Source organism: Gordionus sp. m RMFG-2023, chromosome 1, assembly GCF_954871325.1.
Source record: "Gordionus sp. m RMFG-2023 chromosome 1, tfGorSpeb1-WG-v2, whole genome shotgun sequence".
NCBI classification, from domain to species: domain Eukaryota; kingdom Metazoa; phylum Nematomorpha; class Gordioida; order Chordodea; family Parachordodidae; genus Gordionus; species Gordionus sp. m RMFG-2023.
The window spans coordinates 62,667,835-62,685,894 of NC_088775.1; the positions used below are offsets into that span (position 1 = coordinate 62,667,835).

The window sequence follows — 18,060 nt, forward strand, 5'->3', positions numbered from 1 at the left end:
GGCAGATATTAGCGCGCTACTTTTTTTGATGAGTAGCGATAGCGATATCGCGCTGACAAATAGCGATAGCGGTATTGGGCTACTTTTAAAAATAGGGTTTAACAACTCTGTACAATATGAATTTTTATAATATGTGAGATTTTATTTCAAGTATCTCATTTCATCTCCATCACAAGATGAATAACTATATTCTTCCAGATATAAACCAGTAAACTCTGAATTGCATAAGATTTTGTCACACTTAGTTATGTATCTTCAAAGTAAATTACAAATAAATAGAAATGTATTATTCCATGTCATTGATGGATTATCTGCTCATTTAAACATAATTCTTTTTACAAAAATATTATAATAAGACCACATTATGAAAGGATGATAGATATTAGGGCTACCAGGTGCTTCAGTTTAATCAAAATATTTTTGTAAAAAAACAAATTTTTGTGATATTTCTAGATCATTTTTATAAATTAATCCTTTATGTAGTCTATCATCCATATTTCACCTATAAAATCAAATCTTTTAAAAGTAAATAATTGTGATATTTCTAAATCATTTTAGTGAATTCTTCATATGGTCAAACAGGATTTATGATCAAATATCACCCATGTTTCACCTATAAAGCCAAATCTTTTTGTTATCTTTTAAAAGTAAATTTTTATGATATTTGTGTATAAAATAAGTTAATCCCATATGTGGTCAAACAGGAATCATTAAAAGTCACTCATGTTTCACCTATAAAACCAAATCTTTAAATAAATAATCTTTGTGATATTTCTAAATCATTTTTATAAGTTACCTATATTCCAAATCATTTGTGTAAAAAATCTTATAAAAGCAAATTTTTGTGATATAAAAATGAATATTTCATAATATTAATTATTATTCAACTTTTGAAATTTTTATAGAATGGAAAATAAATAGATAAAAAATACATAATTTATAAATCGTGATGGCATAGTGGTGGGTAAGCAGGCACCACAAATGTTTCGGTTCGATTCCACCTCATGGATTTTGACTTTTTCACAAATCATCACAATTTTTCTGTGACACGGTTTTTATTATATAAAGGATAATTCGTCTCCTTTAAATTAATAAATCTACCAACTTAAAATTAATATTATACAAATAGTTTTTTCCCTCTTATGGCTTTTGAACGTGGTGAAAAACTAAATAAAACAAATACCCACCTTTCCCATTCCTTAACTGACGCCCTACTGCCGTCCTTGCAAAGCAATTCAAAATCTCCCGATATCAAGAACCGAGCCCAGTTCTGCCCATTTCTTCCGTCAGCGTTGTCAGCCAATGTAGTGTGCCTAACAAATGCGACCTGTCCACCCCCTTCTACTAGACACCGTAAACTTCCACTATCCCCGTAGAATGGCTCCGCATCGTTTCTCCGGCAAAAGTCGTCGCCTGTTCCAATGCATAAATCGCACAAGTTACGCCCGTTAATATTAGCTCTTTTATGCTTTCCGCCGTAAATGGGTGATAAGGCACCAGGAACGCAACTTTGCTGGAAAAATTCAGAGGCTGATTTACCCAAGCGACATTTGTCAGAGGGTAATACTCGCATCTGGCCTGAAGTTTCTAGCTGGAATATAGGGATGTACCAACCAGCTCCGCTTTCGAAGGCGCCGTGACATGTTCGCTTACCTTTTGAAAAAGAAAAGAAAATATATTCCTAAAAAACGGTTAGATAAACCCAAGAACGTTGAAATGTTTAGGTACAAAATAAATATAAGTGAAGGGAGAAAATTCTTTTTTGAAATGAATTTTATTGAAAGGGCCATTTGGGTTTTTGAAGAAACGGAAAATTCTAATAGGAGGTGAGTAAAAATATAAAATTTAGAATTATTTAAAAACATGAGGAAATGGAGAATATATAAAACATAAATTTGGAATAATTGAAAAATATGGGGAAATGAAGAATATATAAAACATAAAACAAAAGTAATACATTATTTATTTTTCTATTTCAAAATAAACAATAATACATGATGTCAACAATAATAAATTATTCAATTGTATATATAAATTATAATGATTTTACTACTCAAGTCAGAAGTCCCCGCAATAATTTTTCAACAGAACAAAAAATATTGCTGTGGCAAATTACAGTGGAATTTTTTATTTATAAAAGAATTTATTAGGTTTTTATTGCTTTTATTTGTCATTTTGATTTTAGCTCATTTTGATTTTAGCTCATTTTGATTTGCATATTTTATGTCATTCTCTTGCTTTTTGGATATCTTGCATGTTTATGATAATTTGCATGCCTCTTGCGGTATCTTTTACCATGATTCTATTGATATTGCGTTATTCTTCCATGCTTTTTATGCTATTTGGCGTCATTTGAATGTTTTTTTTGTTATTTTGTGTCACCTTGAATGCCTTTGTGTTTTTTTTGTAATTTTATTTAGCATGCTTCTTTATCCTTTCCCTGGTTTAGTAATAATTTTTTCCATAGTTTCGATTTTAGGCTCTATGCGTATTTTGCGCGTTTTTCACATTTTGGTTGCAATTATATTTTGCTTAATATAGAATTTTTCGTGCTTCTTTCGTCACTTTGTGTGGTTTAGTAATGGCAATAAAAATATAATTTATATCTAAAACTATGGATAAAACTTTTAAATTATATATCTGTCAACTGTGATGTATGAAAATATATGAAGTGACGATTAATAAGAGAAAGACATTTCAAGTCATTCATTCATTCTTTTTAGATATATTCATTTATTTTATTATTATTTTTGATATTTTTTTAACTTCATATCATTTTATTCTAATTTGTTTTCGGAAAAAACTCTTTAGGTCTGGTCTGAGGTTTCATAAATTATGATCCGGTGGAAAATTTGAAGTGATAGAACGGTATTGTATGGGTTGAATCAGGCAAATTTTTTTATTTTAATCATATTTATTTACAGATTCTATGAACATTATATCTCAATATTGATAGTAATCATAACTCACACTAAAGAAATTAAACTTAAAATCAGCCATCACCCACCTTTAAAGTAATTAAATTATACTGTAGTTCTCGGGTATAGGCTCTTTTTTTGCCCCACTCCTTTTTAATAAACCTATAGAGGTTTTGTACCTATAAGTACGTGCGGCTTGCCCACAAACGTGTAGAGGGCTCCTCATATTTTTACTTTTATACCCAAATTAAATTATTCCAATTAGATGGAAATGAGGAAAACCTAGTAGCTTTGTTGAACCTTCAACGCTAGAGGGCAGAAGCGCTATATATCACATTATTATTTTTTGATTTTGTAAAGGGATAATTTACACACTGTATTTGTTAATATGAGTTGATATGTAATGTTCAAGCAGTATAATTGAAATAAAAGGTTAATATATAACTTACTAATTTACTTTATACAAACATAAAAAGGGCGCCTTGTCATATACTTCAAAAAAAGATCCTGGATTAAGAGAAGAATATTTAGAAAAATTATTGGAAGAATTTGAAGAAATATCATTTAAATAGAATTATAAAGAGGTATATTAGGACAATTTGAAGAAATATCATTTAAATAGAATTATAAAGAGAATAAATTTTGAAAAAATGTAATTTAAATGGGAAGAATAATAATTTAAATTAAGATTTTAAGAATATAATAGAATTAGGTAAATAAATTTATAAAGTATCATATTAGAAAATTATGAAGAATTATAAGTTAATAAAGGTATAAGAATTATATTAGAAGAACTGAAATTAATTTAAACAAAGATATAAAAAATTTATATAAAATGGCATATGTTAATAATAATTTTGTTATTAATAAACATATGAGAAGTTAGAGTAATAATAGTAAAATTATTAATAAATATCTTATTATAAAGAAGAATCAGAGAATAAGGTTAAAATATTATAATGTATATAACAATTAACGAAAAAGATAAAATTATAGGTATTATTTTAGCAATAATATACACATCATTAGTTTTAATAGTAGGAATGTTACTGGGAGGTGGAAATAGAAGAGAGGAAATTATGGTGAAGACAAAAGGGTACAAGAATAGAGATATTATCATGTTATTACTGTAATGAAATAGGATGCTTTGCGAGTTAGTGTAGAGATAATAGATACAAAAGATATAAATCAAAGGATGAAGAAGGAAGGAAAGACAGGAGGTAGAACATGAGGTAAAAACATTATATTAAAGAAATTTTTTTGTAAATAAATTGATTAATTTTATAAATATACATTTTATATATAGGAATATTACAATAGATAGATAATTAGAAATTATAGGAAATAGAAGTTAATTTGAATATTATTAGGTTAACTTTATAAAGATGTATGAAATGATAGGTGATAAATTAAATGAGGAAAAATTATCTGAATAATAGTTATAATAAAATTAGAACCTAATACAGAAGAATTAGGAGGAAGGGAATAAAGATTAAGAACCAAAATTTTAGGAGTTAATAAAAAAGTTAAGAAGTGTATCTTTATTACATCCGTGGAGCTAGAATAGATTAGGTGTACGTCATGGTACAAATAAGCCTACAATTTAGGAAATTAAGGTAAAGGAGAAAATAAAGAAGTGTCTCTTTTATAATTTTTCAGCCAGAACGAAATATAGGCGTACGTCATAGTACAGATAAGCCTACAATTGGAATTGAGGTAAAGGAAGGAAAATTATTTTATTTGGTTCTGGTTGAATAATTTTTATAGGTGTGAGTAATAGCACATATAAGTCTACATTACTATAATTGTTCAGGTAAAACAATGGAATAGGTGTATATCATAGTACAAATAAACCTAAATAAAATGGAGATAAATTTAGTGAAACACGGAAATTCCAATAAGAGAAATAATAAAGATTTTATAAACTAAATTTTAGGAATAATTTGGAACTTTAAGAAAAAAATAAAGAGGGATGATAACTTTATTAGGATTAAATTTTCTTATATAAAATTTAATAATAAAGTAAAAGAAGGAGTGAGAATCAAGATGACTAGAATTCTCACAATTAGGGAGTAATGATTTTAAATTGAGAATTCGCTATAAAGGAAGGATAGATATGGAAGGCGAATATATATATCATGGGGATATTTTTAGAAATTTTAAGGGAAATAATTATGTAGGGCAAATAAAGGATTTAAATGTTTGTGAATGTTATGTATTGAAATGGTAGTTTGGAAGCTTTTAGAGTAATTATTAGGGTTTATAGGGAGAAATAGGAATAGATAGAAGAACCAGAGGTATGGCCAAGCATGAGAAGCAATGAAAAGGAAAAGAATAAGAAAAGAAGAAGTTAATTAAGCAAGACCAATATGAATTATGAAAGATTAAATGCATTCATATTCAGATTCGATCCGGTTTTTGATGAATATAAATATAAGTATATTCGTAAGAGTCAAAATATGAAATTAAATTATTTGATTTAAGAGAATTCGACAGAATAGAAAATTGAATGGAGCGTTAGATAAATAGCATAATTCAAAGAAGTATTAAACTCGAAGGATTCAAATTGAATAAGAAAATAAAGAAGTAAATGACTACAACTAAGAGTACAATAAAAGTATTCATCGTAGAACCACTCGAATATTGAAATTATTTGAATTGGAAAAGGGGGAAAGAAAGTAAGAGAGGGAGAGAGAAAAGAAAATTAAGGGAAAGAAGAGGACAATGAAGTAAAAAGAAACTATGGAATGGGAAAAGGGAGAAGAAGGAGTGGAAAATTAAAAAGAGATTAATAATTGACAAATATAAAGACTGATAGGAAAGGATTGATAAAATTACATCGAACACTAAAGACAAAATAGAAGTCGAGAAGCGAACTATAAAGATTAGAACTTTGTTATATTTTATCTATTATAAATTTAAATTTAAATTTTCTTTTTCCTTTATCTTAATTAGTCACAATTATTTGTAATTTTAAGTTATATTTTCCCTGTCATAAAATTTTATATTTCATTCTCAAGATCCGAGAATAGCAATAATTATATCATTTAATTAGGAATTTTAAGTTATATTTTCACTACCTAGTAATTAATAATTTCATCTTCTTCTTTAACATATTGTTTCAATGCGAAAATATATATAATATTGTAATACTATACCTACACAACAAAATATACCATATTGTTATACACACAACCAAAAGCATAACATATTGTATAATATAAAACACGCATAAACAAATTTTACTTTATTGTAACCACAATAAACCAAACCTAAACGCTACAACTCACTATTAACGAAAAATGGAGAATAATAGGAATTGAAGGAGGGGTTAGATTTTTGAAGAGCAAGAATTGATGCGAACCGAGAAAAGGAGACGTTAAAATACGAAACGACAAAAGATTGATAGAAAGCGAAAATGGTGAACAAAAGAATAAATAACGATGAAGGATATGGTGATGGATGAATAAATGAATTATAGTCGTCAAAATATGATGAATGAAGAAAGGAATCATAGCATAGGTGTGCGAGTACGTCAGATACCAATAGTATTGAAAAAAAATCTGGAGACGAGTTATTACAAATTTTGGATTTGGGTGGTGAGGAATTTAATTCCGAGATAGTAGAATGAGAGAAGCATGGAAGGTATGAAATGATATAAACGAATCAAAAGACGAGGATAGAGCAAAATAAAGAGGGGAGATGTCATATATGGAAATATATGAAGTGATGATTAGTAAAAAGAGAAAAAACATTACAAGTTATTGATTCATTCTTTTTCGATATATTCGTTTTTATTATATTTTTATTTTGTAAAGGGATAATTTACGTACTGTATTTGTTAATATAAGTGATATGTAATGTTCTAGAGGAATAATTAAAATAAAAGGTTATATTTATAACTTATTGATTAATATTATTTTAAAATATAAAAGTTATCCTAAAATTAATATACAATTATATGTCTAATACGTTAAAGGCTAGTTACAATCTTCTTGGCTTTTGTGAAACATTGAAATAATTTCTGAAAAAAATTTGATCTTTGTCTAAGATTCAATTACGATGGATATTTTATAACATTCAGTGGTATTTTCTAGTAACTTTAAAATATTAATTTTGTTGAAATTGGAATATTGATGCTGTTTATTTTCTCATTCCATTTCTTATAATCTGGAAATTTCCTAAATTATAAAATCATAATTTTGCAAAACTCACCCCATGATAGCTTTAATTGAGGGAACTTCAATTTAAATAATAACAATCTATAAATATTTATTGTATTTTCGCAGAATCTTAATTTTAGGGCAAGTTCCCCCCAATTACCAACCACTCCTCCAGTCTGTGTTATTTTTTATATTATATATAATTTGAAACGATAAGTATAGTAAGGATACTATAATGATATAAAACCTGATCGATTAATAATATGAGAATGCGGAAATTAAATTATACAATGAGGAATATAGAATGTTATTGAAAAAATAATCTATTATAATAAATATATTTATTTATATTTACTATAAAAACTAATGTAATAAATGTCATAAAAGGAGGAAAATTTTTTAGGGGAACATTCTATTTATTTCTGAAGTTCCTATTCTTTACAATCGTTAGAGTTGAAATATATTAAAATTATTTACAAGATTAAGAAAATTTTATGTTATAATATATAAATTATGTTGAATATTCAAAATTAGAAAATTGTTCATAATTTCGTCCACTAGACTAAAAATGGTAAAAAATTTTCTTTGATAAATCTTCTGCAAATTATTTATTTATTTTTAAAATGACTCGAGTAAAACATTTAAAAAAAATTATGATAATTAAATCACAATAAAAATTATCATGAACAGCTTTTTATGATAACATATAAATAATTATGGTCCTGGTTCGACTTAATTTTGATACTTATTGCTGTTTAGCCTAGACTAAACTGAACTAGGACACTATTTTGGTTTGTTTTAAGTGTTTGGTGGTATTATTAGAATTCATAGTTATTTTCACCCTTTCTCTTTTTTGTATTTTTTTCAAAAATGATTTTGCTTTATAGGCAGTTTATTAATAAGTTTAATCAGGGCACACCCTAAGATCTGTTTAACTTAAATACTAAATCTACGAATTAAATAGAAAATTCACCAAAAATTAAACAAGTTATTTGTGAATGATTCAATTACAAATACAGTGGTGGGGAGGAGAAAGCTGAAGCACGCAGTGTCTTCGCTGATTTTGAAATATTTTACGTGCCCCTTCAAAATTTTTCAAAAATGTAGGAGGCCTGCCATGTTCAAATTAATTATTTTATACTGGTATTTGAGCATATTATTAATTTGTTATTATTAGGGGTGTACCGATACCACCTTTTGGAGGCCGATCCAATATTCCCGATATTAAATTGATATCGACCGATTACCTATCCAATATCTTATCTAATTTTGTATTCTGTAAAGATACCTATGATTTTAATATTTAATATACTTTTTATTAGTATAACATCTATAATTTAACTCTACCATAACTTATGTCATTTGAATATATTATAATGATCGTTACATTTTATATTCAATTTAATTGCAATTCTAAAAGTATAAAAAAAATTTTTATTGTTAAATCACTTTTATTTAACATTAATCTATATACATAATAAGTAATAAACAAATATATTATGAAATTTGGAATAAATATTTAAAATAATTTTTAACATTAATGTATCGAAGATTTCTTTTTAGAAATACCAAAATTTCCAATTTATCAGATATCAGTCTGCGGCGATGGTAACTGTCAATATCACCAGCTTCACTAAAAACAGATTCTGAAGAGATTATCGCACACTTTTATAAACAGAATGCGCAAAAAAAATAACAATATGGCAGAATGTTAATTAATTATTATTATTAAAAAAATATGTATACATAAAAATGGATTTCGATTTTATTTATAAAAATAAATGATTTTAAAAACTTTTTTTAAAAATTTTATAACATTTATTTTTGTTAAAGACGCTTTTTATATCAGATCGTATCAGAAAATTTTATAATATTGGCCGATGACCGATATTTTAAAACGGGTGAAATATCGGCCCGATCCGATATAAAATATCCGTACATCCCTAGTTATTATGAATTATACATAAAATATTATATAAACAAAATGGTAGTATATTAATGTAATTCTATATTTATAATTTGTAAAACGCCTCCTTATTTAAGTTGGTTCTTAAAAAAGTGTATCCGATAGAAATAGGATAATATTATATCCGTTTTGACTAGACGTTTACTAGCTGAACCCTGCTTCCTCACAAGGAATACTTATATCAAGTGAAAGGTGAAATTATACAATTATTAGCAGCCATTTATAAGACAGAATACATAAACCAAAAAATTTTGAAATATACCAATTCAGATGCACACATAGCTGCGGAAAAAGATTATGAAACCAAATTAAAAAAAAATACTGTCAGATATTGCATTAAAAATGGTTAATCACATCGATAAACAAAATAATAATATTTAATACTGTAAATTATCTTGCAAAATTAAAAAGCCCATTTGTAGATTTCGATTAGTTAATAGATTTACAAGAGTAGAATGGTTTAGATATGAGACATATTTTGCAAGGTATTCTTGTTTGTTAATTATTGAAAGTTTTTCCAATAAAATGCAAATGAAAATTGTAAATAATATTATCAATTTACAAGCCAAAATCGCTATACTTGTAGATGAATATACAACTTGTTAAATAAAACAGCTTTAGTTATTTATGCAAAATCTGTATTGGGTCCTCTTTTGATATATAGACTTGATTGAACTGTAATCAAAAGATGAAGCGGGATTGTTTATACCCTACTGGATCTTCTTAAATCAGCTGGGTTTTCTTAAAATTTTTTAAAAAGATGGAACTTTTGTTAGCGATGATGCCAGTGTCATGATTGGAAAGAAAGCACACTATATCCAACGATCATAACCTGGCATTGTTTAAATCACCATTTATAAAGTGGCACCCTTTGAGTAAAAAAGTTACAGGCGTTAATCACTTTAAGGCCTTTATTGACACAAAATATAGTTTATATAGCTAGGTTAACAAAAATCAAAAGCAATAGGAATCAAATAACTTGGCATACAGTTTCAAGATTGGAAGGGTACTTGATTTATGTTGGATGTCTAACAGCTTTAAATAACTATGAGAACCTGTATATGCATTTCAAATATTCAGAGAATTTTAGCAACAGTCTAATTTAACGGGCTGTTCACCCGATTTATCAGATCTCACCTTTATGTAATGTATGATGTTCTATTTGAATTATCCAATCTATTTTTAAGGTTGTAGACAAGAACAATCAGTTTACCTAGAGCTTAAAAATCAATAAAGTGAACGATTAGAATTCTAGATCGCTTAAGGGATATACTTGGTAAGTTCTAAATCTCTTTTATAATTTTTTAAATGAATGTATATATGAAAAAATAGCTCAAAAAACTAGGGAAATAAATAAATTTGGATTAGTAAAGTTGATAAATTAATTTTTATATCTGATCTAAAAATATAGATTTTATTATTTTAAATATAATTTAGAATTGTCCTATGTGCCCCTGAGGCCGGGTCTCCACTACTTTGTTTCTGTATTTCATTTTCACTCCTTTGACTTTTTAATTCTATCTAATTTAAATTAACCTTTTTATTTTTTGTATATCTAGACGGTTAACTCAATATTTTGACCAAAATATATTATACAAGCCTGGAGATTTTTCTCATAGATGGCAGAAAGGTTCGGGCATCTATTAACATAATCCCGAGGCTTGCCCAATATTTTTTGTTGGAATATTGAGTTAGCCGTTTTTTAAAATCTAGCCGTTTAACAACACTAGTTTATTTGCTTTCCTATCATTAACAATTTTATATTTTTATTTTAGGAACCGGATAATTTCATTTGGCTTACAAAGGTAAAGTAATCTATATAATGTAATCATATTAATAATAAATAATTTAATAAAAACATTTCTTTTTTTTTAATTAATATTGTTAAACGGCTAGATTGAGCCGATTTTCAAAAATGGCTAACTCAACATTATAGCCAGGAAAATATTACCTAAGCGTCGAGATTTCGCCAACAGATGTTCAATCCTATGTGCCATCTATGAGCAAAATCTTTAGGCTTGCATAATATTTTTCTGGATAAAATAATGAGTTAGCTTTTTAAAAATCGGCTCAAATTGAGCCGTAACAACACTAGTTTTAATTAGTAAGTAAAATTAAATATCTAAAGCAAAGCGTAATAATGTTAGAAAAAATTGAATGAAATGTAATATACCAAAACAAGATTAAAAATATTTTTAAATGAGGCGCTTCTAAAAAATAGATTTTGCTGGCACCTTTAGGCAAGCTGCCTGCCTGCATGTTCCTAATATTGACACTGATTGGGATAGTATATAAGCATAATAAATCAGGATCTATTGATCGAGAAAGTTATGTATTTGATATTATATTCAAAATTATCTTTTACCTTTTAGGGAGAGAAAATTGGTTTCAAGATCACTTCTCTTAGCTAATACAACGGCGTGATATTCTGGTTTTATCAATCCATAGTTTTCGGCAATAATAGGAATCAGATTATAGTGCCTTTAAAATAATTTTTAATTAAGATAAAAATTTATAATAAAATTCCAGGGTATGGATATAAAAATTTAAAGATCGTGTTTATTTTTATTTCAACTAATAATTATCAAAATTCATCATTTAAAAATCACCTTATATTTTACTACAAATACTATTTTAATATTATATATTTATTTTAGCAGTTTAAATAAATATAAATTATTTACCATCTACTCATTTGCTTAAAAATTATTATAATATTGAATTCTCCATCAATGTATAAGATTTTATATTTGTAACTCTAAAAATAATCTCAAATATATAATATATCTGTGTCATCACCAATAAAAATACTACTTTGGGATTTCCACCACTCAAGATTCGAGTTAGAAATCGGCAATGGGTGAGCCCGCCCGCCTATACTTTGGGCGGGCATGGTCCGGTTTTCTAAAATATTTTCAACATTAAGCGGGAGGCGGGCGGGTTAAAAAATTTTGAGGTAATGGGCTGGTGCGAGCGGATGGATTTTTAATAATTTTCAGGCTAAATGAGTAGAACAGACTTCAATTTATTAATAATAATTTTTTTATTTCATAATATTGCATATTATATATGTTTAATTAAAAATACATTAAAATAAATGAATAAAGAGCAAACTAGCCATTAAAATAATTTGGTCGGGCTGGTTAAAAATCTAAAACAACAATTGGGCGGGCTTTTTAATTCAGGTCACTATACTAAATATTTATGATTTGACCTGATATTTAATTATTAGTAATAGATGTCAATCATTCTTCACCGATGCACTCAATGATTTTATTGCAATATACATTCAAGGATCTTGTGAGAGTATCTTTAAATATATTTTGAGGTTGATGTTTATAATAGTCAATTTTGTCAATATTTTTTCGGGTTTCTTAACATTTCATATGCTTGGATATTATCTGTTAGTGTATTTTGTTTACTCTCACTAGCAGAGGCTTTAGTAAAAAAAAATTTTTGTTGAAATATGAAAAGCCTTGTTTTAAAATTTTTTAAAAAATATTGTAAGTCTCATTTCTTAAGCTTTATTTTTAATAAATCTGTCGTGTGTAATATAATTTAATCATTAAAAAAAAATATAAATATAGCCAAAATATGATAAGTTTATTTTAATGCTAATTATAATATCTTATTTTGTTAAAATATTGCTAAGATATTTGATACAAATTTTCTTTGTCCAAGATTCAGGCACGATGGATATTGACCATGATAATGATGAGAATATTTCATAACACATTATTGACATAAGATAGTTTCTAACTCGTTTCATTTACTAAAACTACCATAAATAATCTGGCTGCCTTTTAAAAAACACGATTTATTAATCCTTATTTGATAACTTTGCATGAGAACTAAAAGCATATTTACTTTATTTTTTTATCATAAATGGTATCGCACATTATAAAAATGAATGATGACTAAAATATCGCGACTTTATTGATCCTCCTCGCCTTTTTATTTATCAGTACAATCTAAGGATGAGGTGATATCATTTTCTATTAAAATCAAAGAGAGATCAACAAGTCTGTCATGTGCCATACAGAATCGTAGGTAAGTTTAAATTATTTTGAGCTTTGAGAAGCTGGCGGATGCTACGGTAATTGGAATGATTAAAATAATCTTTATTGCAATGAATGTACTTGGTAAAGCTTCATTTAACCAATTTAATATAGCGTAAAATCTCCAATGAAGTTTTTAATTCAATTAATGGATTACGAATTAATATCGCCTTCTAAGGTATTAGATCTTTTATATATTAAAAAAATTTAACTCGCTTTCAGGCGCATTTGTCCATTCTAGTATATTGAATATCGTTGCTCTTCTAAATTCATTTCCAATTCCTACGCAAGCTCTTTCTCTGAGTAAGGAATTCTGAAAGCTGTTATCTTTAAGACAATCTAAAAAATTTGCACATTTTCTATAAGTAATCGTTCTTTCTAATTAAATAATGTCACTTTTCATGACCTTACTTACGAAATTCACTTGAGTAATATATCGAACCAGATAACAAGAGTTATCTAAAATAAAAATTGTTTTAATTTTTTGGTCAACGAAATGACTTCTGTGCAACATTTAGGATCAAAGGGTCTGAAACTAGCATATTATATCATATTTAACAAATTAAACACTTAATAGTCCAATCTAAATCTTAAATAAACATGATGAGTAAAATCAGATTCTTTAATTTTTTTTGAAAAATGCGATCAAGAAATGATTTAAATTTGAAAAAACGCGCTCAAGAAATAGTTTAAAGTTGAAAATATAACACATCGCCGGAAAAAATATATTGCCGCTAACATATACAAAAATATATTCTTATTTTTCAGGTAAAAGTAATTGAGTAAAATTATAAAATTTGGCCGCCTCTCAAATTGCTTAATTTTGGCAGCCAGGGCCTGCTGCCCCGCTCGCCTCCCTCCGTTTGCACGGCCCTGGATAGAGATAAAACATAGGCTTAGCCGAGGTTTTTAGGTGAACTTATTGTAGGCCATTGGCTATGTTCAATTTTTATAAAAATAATTTTCGATCTCATTTTTTTATAAAAATGCCTTTTTTAAAAATAGGTAATTTTAAAGTTATTTACTTAAGCTGGAGTGAGGGTTGTGTAGATGGAAATTATTAGCTTATAATGAAATTTGTGATTAAAGGCAAGTTCAAGTTTCTGAAGGAGGTATGTCCCCATGCCCCTCCCTTTGGCTATGCCTATGGGTAAAGCAATTTCCGAAAGAAATGATGAGCTATAAATTTAAGGTTTTTAAGTTTAAATAGATATCTCATGTTTATCATCATTTATAATATTTTCATTATTTTTTCATCTATATTATTTGATACTTTTATAGATTAATATTAAAATAATTTAAATAACACTTTACGTACATTTAATTAAAATAAATAATTAACGATAATTTTCCACCGCTTTATTTTGGATTCTTTTTATTTAAATTTTTTTAATATTTATTTGTTTATTTTATTCCATCTTTTTTTTAGAAAAACAATAACATAGAAAGTTTTTTTTTTCTTTCATATTTCTGAACAATTAAATTGCAATTTAAAAATTTTATTTTCAGTTATTTGTAAAATAAAAATCCCTTTTCCTACTTTGTCCCCCTCCCCTCCAATAAATTTAAATGTCCCCTTCTACACCTAATTTTAAAAAAAATGTACAAACTGTGGGCTACAGACCCTAAGGACACACGGTAAAAGTGATAATTGGTGTCATTTATCACATCATTCACCTTTCACAGATCCTATCCACCCCCTATTTCTTTATTACATTTAACATTAACATCCCCTTTGCATATCCCAGCTCTCCACAATTAATAATTTATCTGTTAATGAGGCCACACCCTGTACTTCGAATGAGTTACCATCTCTTCTCCGATAAATTTACAAACTTATCTAAACCCCTGGGGAGCCAGGCTTCTTGCGGCTAAATCATAGAGGGAAACTATTACTAACCTTTTAACCACTATTAACACAAGAATTGGAAAAAGTTTTTTTTATTTAGCTTCCAAGTCTTTCAAGTCCCATCTGACAAATGCAAACTGTCGCTCACCCAACAAATTAAAACAGATTAAAGAATTTAGACAACATTTCAATGGACATAATCTCCACACCTAAGTTACCCATAAATCCTTTTATAAAGGTAAATTTAGTGGAAGAAAAAATCGATAATTTAGATATAAAAGAAATAAATTAGTTATGAAGCACCCCCCACATTAGGCAACTGAATTTCCTGGTGTAATTCCCACATTTTATTCAATAGAATTTACCCCAGGGGAAGTGAGAAAAGCGATCTCAACTTTTTAAAAAAATTCTGAACATGGTTTTGAAGGCATGAAACCGATATACCATCTAGACTTAACCATCCCTCTAAGCTCTCAAACTAACAGTGTAACTATCCTCTGCAACAGGATATTAATGGTGACTCCTATCTTCGCACAACCAATTCTGTTTGGAGCAAAATTAATCGCTTCTCCAAAACCCACAAAGACCTATGCCCAATTGCCATAGGTACCCTCTTCAGGAGATTAGTATCAAAACTAGTCTCGACTCGTATCAAAAAAAAAATCTACATGATTCTCACTTCAACTTAACTAGGGGTTGGTATCAAAGGCTCCTGTGAGTTTGTCGCTCATATAACCCACATCTATCTTCAAAATAATCCACTAAACAAACACCTAATTAAAATTGATTTCAGCAATGCATACAACACAATAAAACGAATCCTTTATAGCCCGTGCTAATCCAGCTACATTTTAAATTGCTATGCTATTTCCTCCATCCTACAATATGGGGATTCTGAATGAATTTAACAGGGTGATCCACTTGGTTCAATTTTATTCTGTCAAGGGATAGACAATCTAGTAAAAAAAAATTAAAAGCAGCTGTCAGCTAGATACGGGATTATAAGTGGTAGTCCCGAAGAGAGCCATAAATTTTATAAACAGATGAGCCAGACATAGGCCTTCTCCAAAACGAATTGTTATGGCCTACGAACTAACACATCGTGACTCAACAATTGGAGGTTACTTAGCATTTGAAACCTTTTTCCAAGCTAAATCTAATAATTTCACATAAATCTTTCTTTTTAATAAAATTTTTTCAATATACCAAAGACCATCTATGCTTTGCGGTCAATGGCTATTTTTAAACATCCTGAACCTTTGAAAGCATATTGATCCAGAATAAAAAACATTATGGAAAAAATAACTAATCACAAATTTAATTCCAATTCGTGGCATCAAGCCCCTCTCCCTTGAAATAAAGGAGGTATAGGATTACAATCACCATTAGTTATCAATCAGTGGTTTCATCTTGTCCAGATTGGCAAGCTCCAAAATAATAACTGATCACCTATCCTTGCCAGATACGCTCCTTGACGAAGCCTATATTATATGGAAAGCCTAAGTTGGCGATGAATGTCAACTTCCAGACTCTCATAAAAGAAAGGATTGAGATAATCCGATTATTGCAAAGTCCCTTGATTACCCTTTTCCGACCCTTATAAAGATCATGCCTTATCTCAACCACTGGGTGTGAATACCTAGACGCCATTCCCTCTAAAAATCTTGACCTCGAGCTGCCAAACCTTAAATGTGTCAGCCTCAGTCTCATATGAGTGCGCCAAGTGCAAGAAGCATTGCCTTCAGTGCTTTAGCAGTGGACGTTCAATCCGGCATATCAGATGCAATGATCTCAAATAACGGGCTTTAAAGTCCGATGTTTTTTCTGCCACTTTAGAATCTCTAGGTCTTTTCCCTTATGGGTAACGGCCCGATGGAATTACACAAATTTCTTGGGAGAATTGCCTATTTCTACAGTAGAATTTCTCCTGTGTTGACCCCCTTTCACCCTCCAACAACAATAAAACATCTTAAACACAAAAGATTTTAAAACGAACAAATTAGTGGATATTACTGATGAATATAAATTCGTACAAGTTGTCACTAACTACTATCTTAATATCCTTTGGAAGCCATGACCTAATCTTGGCATAGCCATAAGGATTAAATCAGGAGACCCAAAAGAAGGCGTCTACTTATGTCAACCCATAGAAATTCAGATTGTAAAATCTAATTTCATATACTTCATGGGTTCATTTCCCGAGCAGCCGGAATGATTTAGATCTTTTTTCCCTTCCCTTCATTGTTTTTTTTTCAAATTAAGAAATATATATACCTTTTTTTCTCATTTATTTTCGCGATTTTGATCTATATAAAAAAAAAATCTTTTCTCAAATACAAATTTCTGTGTGAATTAAATTGATTTTTCCTGTAAATTTATAATTTATATCATTAATTAAAATATTTATTCGTTTATATTGTATCTAATATCTATATTATAGCAACATATTTTGATAACAAATAAATAATTATTATATAATAGATTTTATATAAATAACTAATAATTTTAATGTTGTATTCTCTAAAATAAATTTGGATAATAATAAAATTAAAAAAATTGTCAGAGTTGTTAAGAAGGCGCTATAGAAGCGGTGCCCCTGGAGAGCCTTTGTAAGTCATATTAATATTCATTTTATAGATATATGATAAAAAAATAGTTTTTGATATTATGGATCCAGATATTATAGAAAAAGAAATCGAATTTCCATCATACAAAAAAATATTTTTCTCTTCTAAAAGTGTTAGATCCTAATGATCCTAATGGAACGAATATTAGGGCCAAATGTTTATTATGTGTAAATAAAAATATCGTTTTCAAAAGTCAGCGGCTTCAACTTAAAAAAACATCTAAAAGTACAAAATCTATCTGTTAAATACAAAATGATAAAACTATATTTTGTTTTATTTTAGATTAATTTTTTTTTATAATGTCTATAATTATTTTTGGGCAATTCATTAGTCTAATTTGGGTTAGATATGATGCTTTTTTAAATATATTTTGATATTTATTTTAATTTGCTCATTACTTGTTCAACCTCCTTTATTATACATTTTTTTCTTCTAAACTTAATTAAAATATTTTTATTTCTTATAAACTTGGTTAACTT

At 28.0% G+C, this 18,060-nt stretch overlaps 1 protein-coding gene across 1 annotated transcript in view; it reads right to left on the bottom strand.

Moving 5' to 3' along the window:
- Positions 1-18,060, bottom strand: part of LOC135931305 (transferrin 2-like) — a 56,815-nt gene that overhangs the window by 8,684 nt on the left and 30,071 nt on the right. Inside the window, exons 9-10 of the mRNA XM_065468322.1 lie at positions 11,413-11,528; positions 1,188-1,653 (exon numbers count right to left, since the gene is read on the bottom strand). Of these exons, the coding sequence (XP_065324394.1) occupies positions 1,188-1,653; positions 11,413-11,528 (582 nt within the window). The remainder of the gene's footprint in view (positions 1-1,187; positions 1,654-11,412; positions 11,529-18,060) is intronic.